General features: G+C 52.3%; 1 protein-coding gene across 11 annotated transcripts in view; it reads right to left on the reverse strand.

The window, feature by feature from the left end:
- Positions 1 to 3,942: 3,942 nt before the first annotated feature.
- The window catches only part of PPFIA4 (PTPRF interacting protein alpha 4), a gene marked incomplete at both ends in the record, with an annotated part of 35,249 nt that continues 21,469 nt past the window's right edge, over positions 3,943 to 17,722 (reverse strand). For 6 of the 11 annotated variants that reach the window (XM_084246331.1, XM_084246339.1, XM_084246334.1 and 3 more), the window contains 6 exons: positions 3,943 to 3,992; positions 4,587 to 4,761; positions 8,385 to 8,453; positions 10,542 to 10,717; positions 11,302 to 11,399; positions 16,041 to 16,216. In XM_084246331.1, the coding sequence (XP_084102457.1) occupies positions 3,943 to 3,992; positions 4,587 to 4,761; positions 8,385 to 8,453; positions 10,542 to 10,717; positions 11,302 to 11,399; positions 16,041 to 16,216 (744 nt within the window). Of the gene's footprint in view, positions 3,993 to 4,277; positions 4,337 to 4,586; positions 4,762 to 8,384; positions 8,454 to 10,541; positions 10,718 to 11,301; positions 11,400 to 16,040; positions 16,217 to 17,722 lie in introns of those variants that run through there. The other 5 variants (XM_084246332.1, XM_084246340.1, XM_084246338.1 and 2 more) reach the window with 2 other exon arrangements.

Below are 17,722 nucleotides of genomic sequence, written 5' to 3' on the forward strand. Positions count from 1 at the left end.
GGTTTGAGACCCACATCTATCTCTTACCAGCTGTGTGGTCTTAGCCATAGAATTTCCTGTTCTGTAAACTTGTGATAAGATATCATGGTGTCCTGAAACTCTAACGAGCTATTGTATTCAGCATGAGCAGTGACTAGCACACATCATTCTCTATGAATTTTAGCCCTATTTAATCATAACCCTTATTAAAGGCCTCTAGATAAGGCTGGCTCATTATTCGTTCAAGGATGTCTACCTAGGGATATGAGATCAAGGGTGATCACACGGCCCGGTGTGAGAGTCCTGGGAGGCAGGAGACATCAACGAGACAGTCCAGAGACACAGGAGCTCCACAGGGTAGGGGGTGGGGTGCTCACAGCTGCAGAGGCCAGAAAGAAGTGCCCACCTGCCTTCCGATGATGGGGTGGGACAGGACTTCTCTGAGAGGTGGACTTGAGCTGGTGGGCGGAGGAGAGGGCACTGGAACCAAGTCAGGACGACTTCTGATGCCACACCATGGAGGTGATCTAGAGGTGGGGGGGGGGGTGCTGCGGAAAGTGGTTGTAGCACAGCAATGTAAGCAGAGGGCACTTAGGAGAGAAGTACCTGTGGAGCAGCAGGAAAGGCCCAGAGTAGAGTGACTCCTGGCCCGGAAGGAGAGGGGAAGGGAGGGGAGGAGAAGGGAAGGGAGGGAAGGGAGGGAAGGGAGGGAAGGGAGGGAAGGGAGGGAAGGGAGGTCAGCCCTGCCCGGGAGCCGGCTGCCTTTTCACCCCTTCCTTTCCTTTCTCCCTTGGCACAAGCTGCCCAAGGTCAGCCTCTATCACGCCTGTGGTTATGGACACAGACACCTGGTTACTGAGTCATTCAGGCAGATATTGACATCCCAGATGACAGCAGCTCTTCAAGTTATGAAAGATCAGAGATCATCTGGTATTTTTCTTTTCTTTCTGGCTTATTTCGCTGAGCATGATCCCTTCCAGTGCCATCCATGTTGCTGCAAATTGCATGTGTTTATCTTTTTTGAATGCTGAGTAATATTCCATGGTGTATATGTACCACATCTTCTTGATCCAGTCATCTATTTTTGGGCATTTGGGTTGTTTCCAAAGCTTAGCTATTGTAAATAGTGCTGCTATAAACATAGGGGTGCAGGTGCCCTTTGGAATTAATATTTCTGTGTCCTTTGGAATTTAGAAAACCTAAATAAGGAACCAGGAAAAAGACTAATTATAATAAAGTAAAAATCAAAATCAACAAGCAACTATAAACCAGAGACACACTACGGGGAGTGGGGGAGGAGGGAGGAGAATCAATACAAGGGGGGTGGGAATTGTACAGGGACTATAACCAAGATGAAAATGCATACGTTGTGCAAAAATGAAAAATGATGTAAAAAATATATAAAATTGGGCCTTCCTGGTGGCGCAAGGGGTTAAGCACCACACTATGAAGCAATCCGCATCCTCTGCAGCATGAATTCGATCCCTGGCTGGCCAGGGAGAAATGCACATGGTGAGGCAGACCTTTCCTGTCTCGCCCGCTGCTCCCCTCAGCAGTGTATTTCAGTCAGTCTGCCTGTTCTGTTCCCCACTCTGTCTCTGGTGAAACCTCTCCCCCCTTCTCTGGCCTGTACCCCAGCTCTTGTATGCATAAATACATAAATCTTTAATATATATATAATTAAAATATTACAAATATAATAATGCAAAATTTAAAAAAAGAAAGAAATACCAGAGCCAGTTGCACGTTGTCTTAAAACCAGGTTGTTTATTGGCACACACACACACACACACACGCACACTCGCACTCACACACACCCACACTCCTGCTCCCGAGGCATGGAGCCAGCACGGGGCTGAGAGGAACCTGACGGGAACCAAGCTGCTGAGGGGCTCGGGTCCTTGGTGACTCTCCAAATAAAAAAGGTATTGACTGTGAGGTCAGGGGCACACCAAGACCACAGCCTCCGGCCCTGTGACAGGGTCTCTGCTCCATGGGCTCCCTGCAGTGCTCCCCGAGCTGCCCTGAGTGGCCGCAGCCCCAGCTGTGCCTCTGACCTGACCAACATGATGGGGTGAGTTGCAGAGGGGAGGCCAGGGCTGCGTCTCCCCCTGAGCTAGCCCTTCGAGAGTCCCCGGAAGGAGTCAGATGGCCTCGGGTTCCCCACCTTCTCCCATCTTAGAATCTGGGGTTCCTCATAATCTTAGTATACATTGCCCAGGAATAGGGGCTCTTTCTCTTTGTCCGATTCATTTTCTGCTCAAGAACTGCTCCAGCTCTATCCCCAGCAGCCTGAGGGGAGGGAGCACTGACAGAGCAAAGCAGGCAGCGGCCTTGGCCTCACCTCGGGAGCCTCCCAGGCCCTCACTGGTGCACCTCTCCTGCACTGAAAAGCAGAAGGCTCTGAGCCTGGCACCACCCCACTCCTTCTGGACCGGGTGCTCTGGCCCATCACCCCACCTGCCACTCAGAACCCAAGATGATCAGGTTGCAGACCAACTGCTCAGCCGCCTGTAGGAGGGCACAGCCCTGGCCCCCTCCAGAAAACATGCTCCAGACACCTGTGCTCTCCTCCCACGTGGATGAAGCCCTGCGTGGCATCAACCACTCGCCATCAACTTGGATCCCAAACCCTTCCAGGCACCTTGTCAGGCTGAGGAAGTGAGAAGGAAGAGGGATGTCTTGGGCGTGACATTTCTACCAAACCAGGACCTTTATTCCTCACCCCAGTTGCCACCATGCAATTACATGGTGCAGGCTGGACAGGTCCCGGATTTGGAGGAGGCACCGTACCTGCACACCAACACAGCCTTGAACTCGGGTGGGTGATTTGGGGACAAGCAGGAGAATGACAGCTGTCACCAACACTGGATTTCTTGGACCTGGGACATGAGTCACTGACGGGGATACTTTATTTTCTTCCCAGGAGGTTGGGGGAAGGAAGCCTCAGACTATCTCTATCCCAAATTTTACTTTAGGGTCAATATATATTCAATCCACTCATCGGGTATATTCTTACAGGGCTGGGGTTCCTAAAGAAGTGGGGCAGAGGGGGACAGCAAGGAAGGGATGCTTGGGGGCACCGTTGGCAGTGCATGGTAAGCTCTGAGCTGCCCCAGAACCAGGATCCACGTAACCCCCTCTCCCGTCCGACCACAATGCCACTTATGGTTGGGCCAGGTGGCACTCCGGCTGCTCTCCGGCCACTGGCTCGCCCTCTAGCTGGCCTCCTACTGTCACCAGGCAGGAGGGCTGAGATTTCCCCTTCCTCAGCCTTGGCTCACAGCTCAGCAGCCACTTCTCGCAGATCCTTCCCAAACTCACATTTGGGATTCCACCTAAGCGGGGACCGGGAAGCTCCACCTGGCCTTCCTGCCAGCCTCGCCATCTTGGGTGCATGGGCCTGCTGCAGCCCTCCAAGCCCCAAGGTGGTCCCAGAGGCAGGTGTGCCAGCTGTGGAGATGAGTTGGGGGAGGGAAATACTGTGGGTGCCGAAACCAGATGTCAGGCCAATGGACACTGTCAGGAGGTGGACAGGGACCAGATGGCCAAGTAGCCCAAGCAAGGCAGAGTCTGATGCACCCCCTTCCGGAAGGGCCTTTCAGCCCTTGGCGAGGTGTCCTGGTCCCTGGTGGAGGTTGCAGCCCAGACCAGGGTAGGTCCAGAGACCAGGAAGGTGTCCCACCCACCAGGGTGTCTGTCCTCTCTCTCCTGCAGACTCCCAAGTATGGAACCTTGATGCCTCCAGGCCAGGAAGTCCAGCAAGTCCATGGGAGACGTAGAGAGGACGCAGAGTGGGCCTCGGGCTTGCCGAGGAAAGAAGGGGACGAGTATATTCTGAAGTCCAGGGCTACTGGAAAATCAGGAGACTTGGAGCCTGGGGCCAAGGGGAACGAGCTGGAGGGGTGGGAGCCGGTGAGTCTGTGAAACTCAGGAGGAGGAGGAAGCCGGCCTGGGCCAGGGCTAGTCCCGGAAGGCGGAGAGCATGTGTCCGTAGAGATAGTGGGAGTGAGCTGAGGGACAGAGAGACAGACAGACAGGCATCGCGCTGTGAGTTGGGACTCAGTCCCTGGAAGAGCGGTTTGCAAGGTGTGTGCGGGGGGGTGCTAGCCAGTGCAAAGCGTCCCAGGCCCCAGGTCGGAGGAAGCGGGAAGGGCAAGCCGGCAGCCAGCGAGCAGGACGCGAGCGGCAGGGCCAGCCAGCGTGGGGAGGCGTGCGCCCAGGCGGCAGCAGAGCGCCCGCGCCCACTTACCCCGAGCCACGGGCACACCCCGTCAGACCCGGGGCGGGAGGGGGGGTCAGCAGGAGTAAGTCCGAACCGTGGAGGTCTCCAGTCTCTGCGCCCCCGCCGTCCCGGCTGGGAGGATCGGCAGCCGCGGGAGAACACACAGAGCGCGGGTTAGTGCGCGCACGCTCGGGGCCTGCAGGCCGCGCCGGCCATGGCAGCGTTAGTGCAGCGGGGCGCCCAGGCTCCGCCGCGGGCCGCGGACCGCCAGCGCCCGCCCGCCCCCGAGCCCGGCTGCCGGCTGCCCCGGCAGGACTCAGGCTCCGGCTGGTCCCTGGCGCAGGTCGCCGCCCAGACCAGGCCCAGCCAGCCTGTCACTCACCTTCCGGCATGATCTTCTTTGGAGGGGTCGGGGGAGGCTGCAGGGGCCCCAGGGTTGACACGCGGAAGCCTGCGGGGAGCGTCTCCGCCGAGGCGCTGAGCATGCCTCCGTGGGGGTCCCGCGGCCGGAAGCGTTTCCTCCAGGAGGGCGCACGGCGGAACACCTTCTCCTCCCCCTGCACGGAGAGGACAGCTTGGGATGACCACCCCCACGCCTGGCCTGGAGGGAGGGCAGTCCTGACTGGGCCTGGGGGTTACCACCCCATCCCTTTAGAAAGAAGGTTACAAGATCGCGTGCCTTTTCTGGGCCTCAGTTGTTCTGCCTGTAAAATGAGTCAAGCTGAAAGAGATGACTTCTCTGGCCTCACGCGCAGCCAACTCCGTCTGTAGGTGGGATGGGGCCCCCTCTGGTGGCATCTATCGTCACTTACAGCTGAGCGCTGTTTCCCTGCCCAAAGTGGGCTTCGGATGGCCACTGACCTCTTCTCAGCTTCATCGGTGGAAGTGGTCACTGGCCAGTGCCCACCCACCCCTCCTGCCCATGGGGCCTGAGTCCTGCTGAAGCCCCAGGATGCCCGAAGAGCACTGGGTCAGGAGTCAGAAGACCTGGCTTCCATTTTTCTAGCTCTGAGACCCCATGCAAATCAAGAGCTCTAAGCTTTAGTTCCCTTATTTAAAACAGAATCATCATCTGATCTACCTGTTTCCAAGGCCTACCCCTAACGGGATCAGCAGATAGCCAGTCAGAGGCAGACTCCTCCATGGCACATGGTGGGCATCCCCCTGCCATCTGTCAGCCAAGTCTCCAAAATCAACAGCTCAGCCATAGGGTACGGGGGCCATCACCCCACAGGCTGCCCCTGTACACGAGCTTTCTTCAGAACATCCGCAGCCCTTCTGGCAGTCATGCCTAATGTCCATCCGCCCCCATGTTCTTGGAGCTGGTGCAGGCAGAGGGCTCCTGGCAGGAGTGAGCCACCACCCACCAGTTCTCTCCTCAACCACCCCTTCGAGCCCCAATCCCAGGCCAGCTGCTTGTGTACCCAGGAGGGTAAACGCTCCCATCAGTTCTTAGTACCATGGGCCTTACTTGTAAGAGTAGCATTTTTACATGTATTTATGAGATTATTTCATTAGCCCCCCATTCCTACTTCCTCTTCCCTTCCCCTCCCTTTCACATTCTAGGCTCCACAGACAGACACTGTGATCCTTTTTGTACCAATCAATGTCACCCCAGTCCCTGAGTAGTGCCTGGGGACACTGGGAGAACTAGGCAAGCATGTGTTAAATGAAGCCTGTAAGACTTCCCACCCCTGAGTGAAGCAGGAACTGTCCTCAGTGCTGCCCTCCCTGGGATCCTGTCATTAACCTAGCCCATGCACCCCGCCCCCCATTTCCACCTTCAGCCAAACCTAAGGATTTGCTTCTGTATTTCTCCTCTAATAATCAGATGTTCGTGTCCCCTCCTTCCTGTTTCCCATGAGTCCTGCTTTCCAACCAGGGAGAATTGGATGCAGCCCTCTAGGACCTTGAAGCCTGAGAAAGGAAACTGGGAAGCAGAACGGGCAGAGAGAAGAGGTGCAAGAGACAGCTCAGGTCACTGCGGATGTGCTAGGAGGTGGGGCAAGAAGCCAACCTTCAATCCCAGACGTCCCCCACCGCCCCCATCACCAAATTTCATCGTATTCCTCGCACCTAGCCTTCTCCTTTAAGCTTCTTACAAGAACAGGTCCTCGAGCCCCACACCTAGTATGTCACATGTCCCATAGCACTGCCAAGATGACGTCACCTGCTCGATAACTCCACCCCATATCTGAAGTCTGAGTGGCTAGGCAGCCCATGTGCTTCCAGGAGGCAGTGGGAGGGGATACAGGGTAGACAGCAGGTCAGACACACATTTGCTCCAGTCCTGCTATGCCACACAGAACCTAGGACAGCAGGCACGTCACCCCTATGAGGTACCCTCATCTGTAAGGTGAGCTCATAACCTGTTACCCATGAGGACAGTCGGAATACAGTGAGAGGGATGTCTCCATCCACTACCATATTCAAAGAACGATGGAGTACTACTCCGCAATCAAAAAAGACAAAGTCATGCCATATGCAGCAACACAGAAGGAAGAAGAGAGAGAAATACCAGATATTGTCACGTAGAGATCAAATATGGAGAAACCAAAGGATCAGACAAATACAAACTTTAAAACCAACCCTTGAAAGCTGACCATAGATCTGTGGCTTTCCGAGGGGGGAGGGGAGAATGGGGGGACAGGGTGGGGGACCATGGACTATGGGTGCTTTGGTCATGGGAGTTCTGTGGTGAAGGGAGACTCTTATACTGTCAAAACACTGGCAAGGATGTAAAATAATGGTATTTAAGTAACAAAAATAAATTTTAAAAAAAGAATACATTGGTTAGGATTGAAGGAATAAATAACCTTGCACATTAGAAAGCAGGGTACTGAAATACACGGGAGTCATTTCTCCAGACAGCATGAGAAAGCTAAGATCCTAGGTATGAGAGGAGCAAGTAGCAGGGTCCTTTGTCACAGGGACAGAGAGAACACTAGGACCTCTGAGAGTGGGGACAGCTGGGGGGTGGGGTGGGCACTAGCAGTTTATCTCCTTGATTGGAATATTCTCACGCCAAATGTCAAGGTACTTCTGTGAAGCCAAAGCTCTTCCACAAATTCAGTGTATTCCTGAGCATGTCCCATCCACTGAGGCACAGCAGTTATTCTACAAAGGTGGGTTTGGGTCCGGCTCAACCCAACAAAGAAGACACCCATGAATGGGGTCCCACAAGGAGACCCAGGGGACTACACAGAGGAATCAGTGGGGGCAGGGGTGGTGGTGAAAAGAGAGCTACCCAGAAAATGGAGATCGGAAACAATGATCTGACTGAAGATGGAGAAGCTAAAAATAAACTGTCTAGGCTCGTTTTTAACTTGTTTGGAGCCAAGGCACAGCTACGGCAAACCGGACAGGCAAGGGCAGGCAAGGTCGATAATAGGAAAGGGAGCAGGGAGGAGGGAGGAGGAGGAGGCGGGGCAAGGCGGGGTCTCAGGAAACAGGTGCATTTGGCAGGCATCTCTAACGGGAGTACGGAACTCAGGATGTCGTCCCAGACAGGATTCAGCCTGAACTCAAGGGGAGGCCTACCCATTTGCTCCAAAGGCAAATGGAGGGTACCTGGAGGGTAGAGGGGGGAACTTTAACTTGTTATGCATAACTTTAACTTGTTATGCAGACACAGAGTGAAACTGGGGAGGAAGCCAGGCTGATCGAAAACTGAGCCGTGTGTTTAGCTGTGTCAAATGGCTGAGGAACAAGACAGCAGACCAGTCATAGGCTGTCACCTGTCATATGGTGTCACTGTGCAACCTCACAGCTCTAGGAGGGCTGGGGATGTGATTGAGCAGGCTGCAGGTAAGCTGAGCTGATGACACTGAAGAGCTGGGGTCTGAGACATGAAGAAAATGCTAAGATCCAAAGAGATGACCTTTGGGGGAAACCTCTGACCCTGCATGGTTGGGGCAGGGGGCCACAGTCCTGGAAGATGCCGGAGGGAGAATATATAGGAGCCTTCAGCTTTTCTCACAAGGCAAGAGTTTCTAGTGACTTCCATGGCCATTGCTGGGCCTGGACACCCCAATGCCCTAACATCACACATATCCCTTGGCTCTCCACTTCAGGCAAATCCACCAATCGCCAGCCCAGGCAAAGCAGAACTCATGAACAATAACCCAGTGAATCAACAGTGAACAAACCCCAAAGTCCCCAATTCACAGCAGTGACTCACATCATCCAGCTTCCGGTCGGTGCCCAGAGCCAGCAGGTTGTTGAACTCTCTCTCCATCACCTGGCGTGCCTGGAGTCCACAGGGAGAGAGGGAGGGGGCGGGCATTAGTGACCTCTATGCCACCTCTCCCCTGCGCCCTAGGGTCCAAGAGCAGTTGGGGTTCTCAGTGCATTGAGCCCTAATATTAGCCCTGACACTGCTCCTTCAGGTGAACTTTAGAGTCCTCCTAGAAGTAAAGACTCATGAGTCTTTCAGATGGAGAAAATTAGAAAATTATCCCTTTTTTAAAAGTGGGATCACAGGACACATGGGTGGACAGGCTTCACCTACTGGAGGGAAAAGACATTTTGTCTATAAGGGAAAATCTTGCCTTCTTGCCTGCCTAGAGGGGTATATATACTAGTGGGCCATGGATAATAAGGATTTAACTTAATTCAACTGATGCAAACATAAGGTTCACGTCAAAATTTTAACTTAGGAAGATGGCTCAGTGGTGGATGGTGGTGGCCCCTGGGTTGAATGTGTACATGGAGACCTTCTCTGGGCCTCTTGGGAATTGAACTCTGTAGGGGATTTGAGAAATGCCAAAAACAGCAAAATTTTCAAAACTGCCACCAGATAATTTTAACCAATTTTAATGGATCCATCCCACCCGCGTCATGTCCCCTTCCCCTAATGGTGAAGCTAAGAATGTGCAGCCAAGTGAGAAAGGTTAGAAGATAATAGCAGTGTTTCTGCTGCTGCTTGTAGATGGCCCACAAGCCACGGACACTGGATGGTATTAAGATAGGGAAAACACAAGGCAGAAAACGAAGCACATTTGTGGGTGGAGAAAACCTCCATAAGGACAGCCTGTGTCAGTCCTGGAAATGGATCATTCTTATCAATAATCAGAAAAGAGCAGCCCAGTAAATTGTTAGCAATGCAGACACCACTCCCCTTGGTAGTGAAAGGTGAAGATGATGCTTAAACTTCAGAGACATCTCAAAGCTGTGAGCGAGCAAGGAGCCAGCAGGTGAGGCTGGAGGTGGGCAAGTATGGGAAATGCCTGGGGGGTAAGGCAGGCTCTTCTTAGAGCCCAAGGATCTGTGCTAGCCATCTGATTAGTCAGGGGGCTTACTGCAGGGAGCCTATAGGTCACACTCACCCTGTCTGCTGCGATCAACCCCAAAAGGCCAACATGCCACCCAGAATTTTGAGACAACACAGCTCTGCCCTCTCACAAGCCAAAATGCATCTGCTCCCGGAATAGCTCCGTAGCTCTGGTGGCTGAATTTCAAAAGAGACCTGACAGCTGCAAACAGTCCAGACAAGGGCAGCTAAAGTGATCAGGGGCTGGAGGCCCGTCTATATGAGGAAAGGCTAAAAGAATTAAGACCACCCCATCTGGAAAGACAAAGGCTGGAGCCCAGAGGCAACACAATCAGAGTTTATGAAATCACAAAAGTGAGAATTGGTCAAGCACAACATCCTTACCAAGTCTAGAAGATTATGTCGAGGTAGCGCCTGTCCCCAGGGAGAGGCCCGCAGGGCACATTTGGGACAAATAGAATCAGGAAGTGCTTACACCAGGTAGCAGGACTTCTAGAGTCCATTACCCACAGGAAGTGAGAAAGGCCAAACATATAAATAGGTTCAAGAGAATTTAGATATATTCTTGGAGGGCAACTCCATAACAATTATGAAATGTAATTTAAGGCGATGTCTGATCTTTTGAGCTGCTGACAGGGAGACAAAGACCCGGCTGGAGAGGCCCTGGCTGTGTGATTTGGTATATTTAGCTTTCTTAAGCCAGGAGGCCCAGGAGCAGATCCCTAGGGGTGAGACAGAGGAGAGACATGCTCTCTGGCTTCTTTGGACCCCAGGGTCAGTTGTCCTTCAAGAAATGTCAGATCAGGAAAAGACCTTGAGGGACAGGTAGGCACAGAGTTTTAGCTACCAAGAGAGGGTTGGGGAAAACAGAAGAGGGGTTTAAGAGTCTCAGGCCTGGGCGAGGTGCTAGGTGTGTTCCTTATGTGAAGGGCACTTGTTCCCTAGGGAACCTGGCTATGCACAGGGGCCCCCTGGAGGTAATCCCCTCCCACAGACCCCTAAGCCTGGGCATGTGGCACACATGCTGGCGAGAGCCGGTCACGGACGGATGGCAGGGGCACCCACCTGGGTGTTCTGCGTGGGGATCTGGAGCACCAGGGCCAGTGTGTTGTGGTCAAAGTTCTCGTCCAGGGCCAGTAGGGCCCCATGCACACCGCTCTCGTGCAGATTTCCAGCATAGTCCCGAAGCCCAATGGACTGGACCCAGTTAACCACCTGGTCGTTGGTCCAGACAAGCACATCTGGAGGATGGGGGGAAAGGACATGAAAAGACAGGTTGGACCAAGGCCCCTCCAAGGACAAAAGTGGAACTCCAAGGCCCTAGACCCTGCCCTCAGGCTCCCAACTTTACATGCCTCTCCCTGGCACCTGGGTGCCTGGAAAACCAGCACTACCCCATTCTATCCCTGCCAGCCTGCAGGACTCAGGGTCCAGTCAGCAGGCTCCCACTTTCTCCTCAAGCCCTTGCACAGACCACCCCCTACCCAGGCTAGAAGGCCCTCTTATTCCTCCCACCGAAAGGTCTTTTCTGAGACTGGCCCCTCTTTCCTGCCCAACTTCACTCAGATCCTGAATGCGGGGGCATGGGCTCACACCCGTCTAGAGCTGTCCCCAAGATTCAGCGCATTTGTCCAGTGGGTGTCCACTGTCTGGGGTGGGAGTGGGAGTGTTTCTTCTGGGCAGGGGCTCTTTCTTCTCCCCAGATGGTGACATCGCCCTCATCAGGCTGGAAGCTGCCTATGGTGGGGTCAGTAAGGCAGCCCTGCTCCCCCAAGATAGCTCCCACACCCTTTAGAGGAGGCTCCACTGAGCCCAACAAGCTTACCCTTGATCTCATGCTGGCTGTCCTCCCGCCTCTTCTCTAGTTCCTTCCGGTCATAATTCAGCCTCTTCAGACACATAATACCATACTGAAGACTGGATCTGCAGGCACACGGGCCCCTTGAGCCTCAGCGGGGCCACATTCCCACCACTTCAGCCCACGTCCAGCATGTCCCCCTACATCCTCCAGCAGAGAGCACCACCCAGCGCCTGTCCCTCCCCTCCCCATCCCCCGGCTTGCACATAACCCACTCCATGGCTGCTTCCCTCTCTGCCTTCTCCACATCCTTCCGCTGGCCAGGGTATGGACCTAATTGGCAAATACAAAGTTCTTTGAATGAAAGCAGCATGTCCTTTGTCTCCAGCTGCTGGAATACAAAGACTTTTACTACTTGCAAGTCAAAGAAAAAGCAAAAACATGAAATGAATCCTTATTTAGTATCCAAGATGTTATCCCCATGTCACTCAGAGACTTCACAGTGGTCTACAAAATGTTTCGTGATCTGCCCCTTGCCTGCCTGACCTATGCGGCAACTACTCTCCTCCCCTCTTCCTGCGGCAGCCACACCGGCCTCCCCTTGCTGTTCTTCAAACACAGCAGGCACAGGCAACATGCCTCAGGGCCTTTGCACAGGCTGCCCCCTTTGCCTGGATGGCTGCCCCCTCTGCCTGGATCCTTCTTCGAAGTCTGCTGAAGTGCCCTGTGTCTCCTTCAAGCCTCAGCTCAAATGTCACCTTGTCAGTTCAATAGTCACCTTGCCTGCCTGACTTAAAACCACAGCATCACCACTCCCAGCCCACACTCCCTATCACCCTTACCCTGGCCTAATTTTTTTCCCTGGTATTTTTTTATTCATTAACATATGACACATTATTGTCCCGGTTAGAAAGCAAGCACCATAAGGGCAGGAAGTTTTGTCATGAGGGCAAGCATGTTTTGTTCCGGATCTATCTCAAAGCCCTAGAATAGAGCTGGCACAAAATCGACATAATTCACATAAAGTACTAAAAATACTTAAACAGCACTAGGGCATAGTCAGGATACTGTAAATAAGCCAGAAGCACAGACTGTAGGTTAGAAGGGACCCCAGAGGCCAACTGCAGGAGACACCTCTGTCTCACCCTTCCAAGAACTGTGAACACTTGTGCCCGATCACCTCTGGGGATAGGGAATTCACAAGGTCTCCAGGCAGCTCATTCCTGTTGGGCACTTTCTCCTCACCTTGGACATTACACTGTCACTCAGGCTCTTTGGGTTTTGTCATGGGAAGAACACAAGTTTCTTCCAACTCTAACTACTTTCCACTCTATTGTTGAAGCCATTGCTTTGTAAGATTAAAACGTGCAGGGGGTCTCCCTGGTGGCGCAAGGGGTTAAGCGTCAGCACTATGAAGCTATCCGAAACTACTGCAGCACAAATTCGATCCCTGGCCAGGGAGGTGACCCACATGGTGCAGCAGACCTCTCCTGTCTCGCCCGCTGCTCCCCTCAGCAGTGTATTTCAGTCGATCCACCTGTTCTGTTTCTCGCTCTGTCTCTGGTGAATCCTCTCAATCCCCACACCTCTGGCCTATACCCCAGTTCTTGTATGCATAAATAAATAAATCTTTTTTAAAAAGAAAGGATTAAACCATGCAGATCATTTCCTCCTTTTCTTCCCTGAGTCCAACCAGACAGCCCTTCTGCCTACAACAGTCCCTCCTAGGGCAGACACCACCAGTATACCAGACACCCACTTTCCTGGGTCTGCAGGTACCCACTCACTGCTCAAGCCACAGGCTTAAGCCTTGGTCCCTTCAGAGGGCAGGAAGACACACTACCTGCTTCCTGGATATGCCTTCTGTCTAGTCTCAATCTCACTTATTATACTTGTCAGTCCGGTTCCTGTAACTTTCAAATCTGTCGCACAGCACAGCCACAATATAAAGGCCTTTAAGTCAGATCAAGCTGGGTTTGAATGAGGCTCTGCCACCGTCCTGCTGGGTGGCAGTCAGCCTAAATGAGCTGAGTCCTACCTCTCTTGAGAGCTGCTGTGAGCATTAAAAGTGATACTGCATGGAAGGGCACAGCCCAGCCCCTGGAACATCATGGGCACTCAGCAAGGGCGCCGCTACTAGGAGGACATTTCTGATTGTTGAGTGTGCTTGTTCTCCCTTGAAACAGGAGACGCTCAAGGAGAACCTGCTCGACAAAATGTTGTTCTAAGGAAAGAGCTCCGAGCTAGGTGTCAAGAAGGAAGGATGTTGGCTCATTCTGTACATTCCTGGTTGGCACCTGACCTCTATTGGGTGGGTTTCCCTCTCTGTAAATTATTTTTTTAATTTATTTATTTATGCATACAAGAGCTGGCTGGGGTACAGGCCAGAGATGAGGGGGATGAAAGGATTCACCAGAGACAGAGTGGGGAACAGAACAGGCAGACTGACTGAAATACACTGCTGAGGGGAGCAGCGGGCGAGACAGGAGAGGTCTGCTGCACCATGTGGGTTGCTCCCTGGCCAGGGATCAAACTCGTGCTGCAGAGGCTGCGGATTGCTTCTTAGTGCAGTGCTTAACCCCTTGCACCACCAGGGAGGCCCTGTAAATTATTTTTTTTTTAAGATAGGCCTTACTTGTCACAAAAATATAATTTTTAAAAATGTTTACAGACCTAAGAACATACTTAGGAAATGTCAAGTGGAATAAAAGCAGGTTTTTATATAGTTGAGGAAAGGAATGTGGAGAAGCTTTAGAAACTCTGAAGTCATCAAAATTCAGAGTTGACTCTGGAACCATTTGTGCAGCTGGGAGTCCCTCCTGGGCTTGGGCAGAGGGTCAAGGGGGGATTTTCATAAAGCTGGGTGGGGCCAGGCCGACTGGTCCCCCAGCAGCCTGGTTCATCCTGGCTCTCACCAGCCCTGTCAGTCACCGGGGAGGGAACAGGTGCAGCTCAGCCTGCAGCCTCCCCAACAAAGACAAAAGATTCCCTTTCAGCCCAGTGGGAGGGAGGACACAGCTGGGAGTCCCAGAGCAAAAGGCTCTGCTGTGCCGAGGCAAGAGAACTGGACTCGGGACCTGTCGTCCCTGGACGACTCTGGCTAGTTGGATCTATTCAGATTGACATCTTTAAGGAATGGCTGGGCAGTCATTTATACCCAGCACACCCGTGTGTTTGTGTCTGGAGAGACCAGGGGACAGCCGCAAAGCCCCAGAGAACCTTAAATGCCACACTGCAGCCTCACCCCAGCTCCCACCTCTGTCCCATTATCCACTCAAGGCAAAAGACCTGGCTCAAATAGCAGCCTATGCGACTTGAAATTGGATGTTAAAAGGGACTTCCTAAGATCTGCCAGAACCATTACCACCCACCTTGCGCTCAAACCCAAATGCCTACTGGGTTAACTGGAATGAGCCGAGCAGGTAGGAGGAGGTGGGAGAGCCTGGGGACACCACCCGGCTTGGGGGCTGCCGCCATCCAGCTCCAGCTGCCTGTCTCATGCTAGAATATGTCAACAGAGCTTTCAATTCTTCAAGAGAAGCCAGACATCCAGAATTTTGTGCAAAATTTCCTAGTGTTTAAATACTGGCAACTGATCACAATTTTTAAATACTGTCTGGGCCAAACAAAACACATCAGTGGGCCAAATTCTGCCCACGGCCTACCAGTTGGGGACTGTGCTACACTTTAACAGAAAATCTTTTCAGCGGAAGGAGGAGGACTGGATGACATCCTGTGCAAATGGACGGGGATTCAACACTGAGGGGCCCGGATCTGGGGTAACGGCATGGCAGGTGTCCAGAAAGAACTTTCCTCTCAACTTGGAGGAATCAGACCCCTAAATCTGACTGTGGGTTGAGTTTGAGTCTTCTCAGGGCAAAGGCAATAAGTAATGAAATTCAGACCTGGGAGCAAGTTTCCAAGAAAGTGAGGCTAAAAGAAATGACTTTGTATCGCAAAGGTTGGAGGCGAAAGCATCAAATCCTCAAATTGCAGATGAGGGCCTCCCTGGTAGTGCAAGGGGTTAAGACGCAACCTATGAAGCAATCCGCAGCCTCTGCAGTACAAGTTCGATCCTCAGCCGGCCAGGGAGCAACCCACATGCGCAGCAGACCTCTCCTGACTGGCCTGCTGCTCCCCTCAGCAGTGTACTTTGGTCAGTCTGCCTGTTCTGTTCCCCGCTCTGTCTCTGTTAAATCCTCTCAGCCCCTACACCTCTGGCCTGTACCCCAGCTCTTGTATGTATAAATAAAAATAAATCTTTAAAAAAAAACTACATAAAATCTATAAAAGAGAAATTTCATAAAATCAACTACATTAAAATCTTTGTTTAAAAAAAAAAAAAATTGCAGGGCCTCCCCGGTGGCGCAGCGGTTGAGCGCTGGGCTGCGAAGCTGCCTACAGCCTCTGCAGCGCCGGTTCGATCCCCGGCCACTGACGAGGGTCCCACATGGCGCGCAGACCTCTCCTGCCGCCCGCTGCTCCCCTCAGCAGTGTACTTCGGTCCTTCTGCCTGTTCTGCTCCCCGCTCTGGCTCTGGTGAATTCTCTCACCTTACCGTGCTTCTGACTGTAACCAGTGCTTGTATAAATAAATAAATAAAATTAAAAAAAAAAAAAAAAGCTATGTTACTTTAAAAAAAAAAAAAATTGCAGATGAAATGAGGACTCAGCTTTCCCAAGAGGGTGACTGTTACCCCCAGACCTAGCCATGGACAGAGGTGGGTGCCTCTACTGTGTGCTGGGCCGGGCCCCCGCTGCGCTCACCGGTGGAAGCTGTCCACCATCTTCAGGTGCACCCGCAGGTCCTTCTTGGTCAGATGGTCGAGCATGCGCGCGTCCACCAGGCACTCCATGAAGTAGCTGCGGTACTGGGGGAGCCCCAGGCTGGGAAGCCACTCGTTCCCGATCCACTCGTGGTTCATGTCTCCGTAGGCTAGGGTCTGCAGGAACGAGACAGCGGAAGCTGTGGGGGGAAGAAGGCTGTGCCAGCAGGGCACAGCTCCATCTTCCATGGCAGGTCAATCAAATTTCAGCTTATTTTCACCAAGGGGCTGGTAGCAGTGGGAGGTGGGGATTTTAAATGGAACTTCTCAATGCCCTGAAATGATATGGTTCCACTCACATATCAATTATCTACACTAATGAACAGAAGCCACTATCAGGCAGCAGATAATCGGAAATCCCTCCTGTTGGCTCTTGAAAGCATGTGTGTTGTCACCCAGCAGCCTCGCCTTTCTGATTCTGTCAGCCTCAAGCCCGCTGAGCCCAGGGGACAGGCTTCATTACAGAGGACCTGAAGAGCAGCAGAGGAAGCCAGTCTCACTTGAGACACCGGCCTCACCGTCCACGGGGCACTGGGCAGTGTCCAAAGGCAAAAACATAAAGAAGTGTGTTCTGCCTCCACACACATGCTCCCCCCAGGGGTGAGTTTTCCATCATGCCATTAAAAATATTTTAGCAGGGTGTCCCTAGTGGTGCAAGGAGTTAAGCACTGCACTATGAAGCAATCCACAGCCTCTACAGGACGAGTTCGAACCCCGGCCAGGGAACAACCCACATGGCGCAGCAGACCTCTCCTGTCTCACCCGCGGCTCCTCTCAGCAGTGTACTTCAGTCAGTCTGCCTGTTTTGTTCCCCTTTCTGTCTCTGGTGAATCCTCTCAAACCGCCCCCCAACCCCCGCATCTCTGGCCTGTACCCCAGCTCTTGCAAGCATAAACAAATAAATCTTTTAAAAAAAAGATCTTTAGCATTTTTTACAATTACAATGTATATTTCTTTAACACCATATATTGTTAACTTTGCTTGCTTTATTTTTTTTTTTTTGAGTTTTAGTATAGAATTCTATGAGTCTTTGGGACTTGTCTCTTTCACTTCACATTGTATTTCTAAGATTCATCCACTTCCTGTGCTGAATAGGGTTTGACTGTGTGACGACACCACAGCTGATTTGTCTCATCTCCTGCGGATACACCTCTCCCTGTTAGGCATCAACAGTGCAGCTCCCTGCTACCTGACACACTGGCCATTTATCTGTCCATTTGTTTACCAGCTGTCTCTCCCCTAGAACACAAGACCCAGGAGGGCTTAGTTTGTTCACTACTGTATCCAGAGAGCTAGAAATGCCCAATACCTAGTAGACACTCGATAAATATTTGCTCACTAAATAAATGAATGAATGAAAGACCTTTGCTCGGTGCACCAGGGGTGTCCCCAAGGACCCAGAAAAGAAGAGGATTAACACCAAATTAAGGCTCATCGTTCTTGGGAAAAGAGATAAGCTGAATGAAAGAGGTAGACCTGCTGGGGGCACAGCCCGAGTAGCGCTCCCCACCTGCCACCCTGAGAAACCAGAACAAGTAGCTAAAGGGTAATGGAGGGAAGGGTCTGCAGGAGGAGGAAGGAACCTGTGTCTATGGCTCTTCATGGAAGAGGGACACAAACAGA

The sequence above is a fragment of the Talpa europaea genome (genome assembly GCF_964194135.1).
Source record: "Talpa europaea genome assembly, chromosome: 10".
Taxonomy (NCBI): domain Eukaryota; kingdom Metazoa; phylum Chordata; class Mammalia; order Eulipotyphla; family Talpidae; genus Talpa; species Talpa europaea.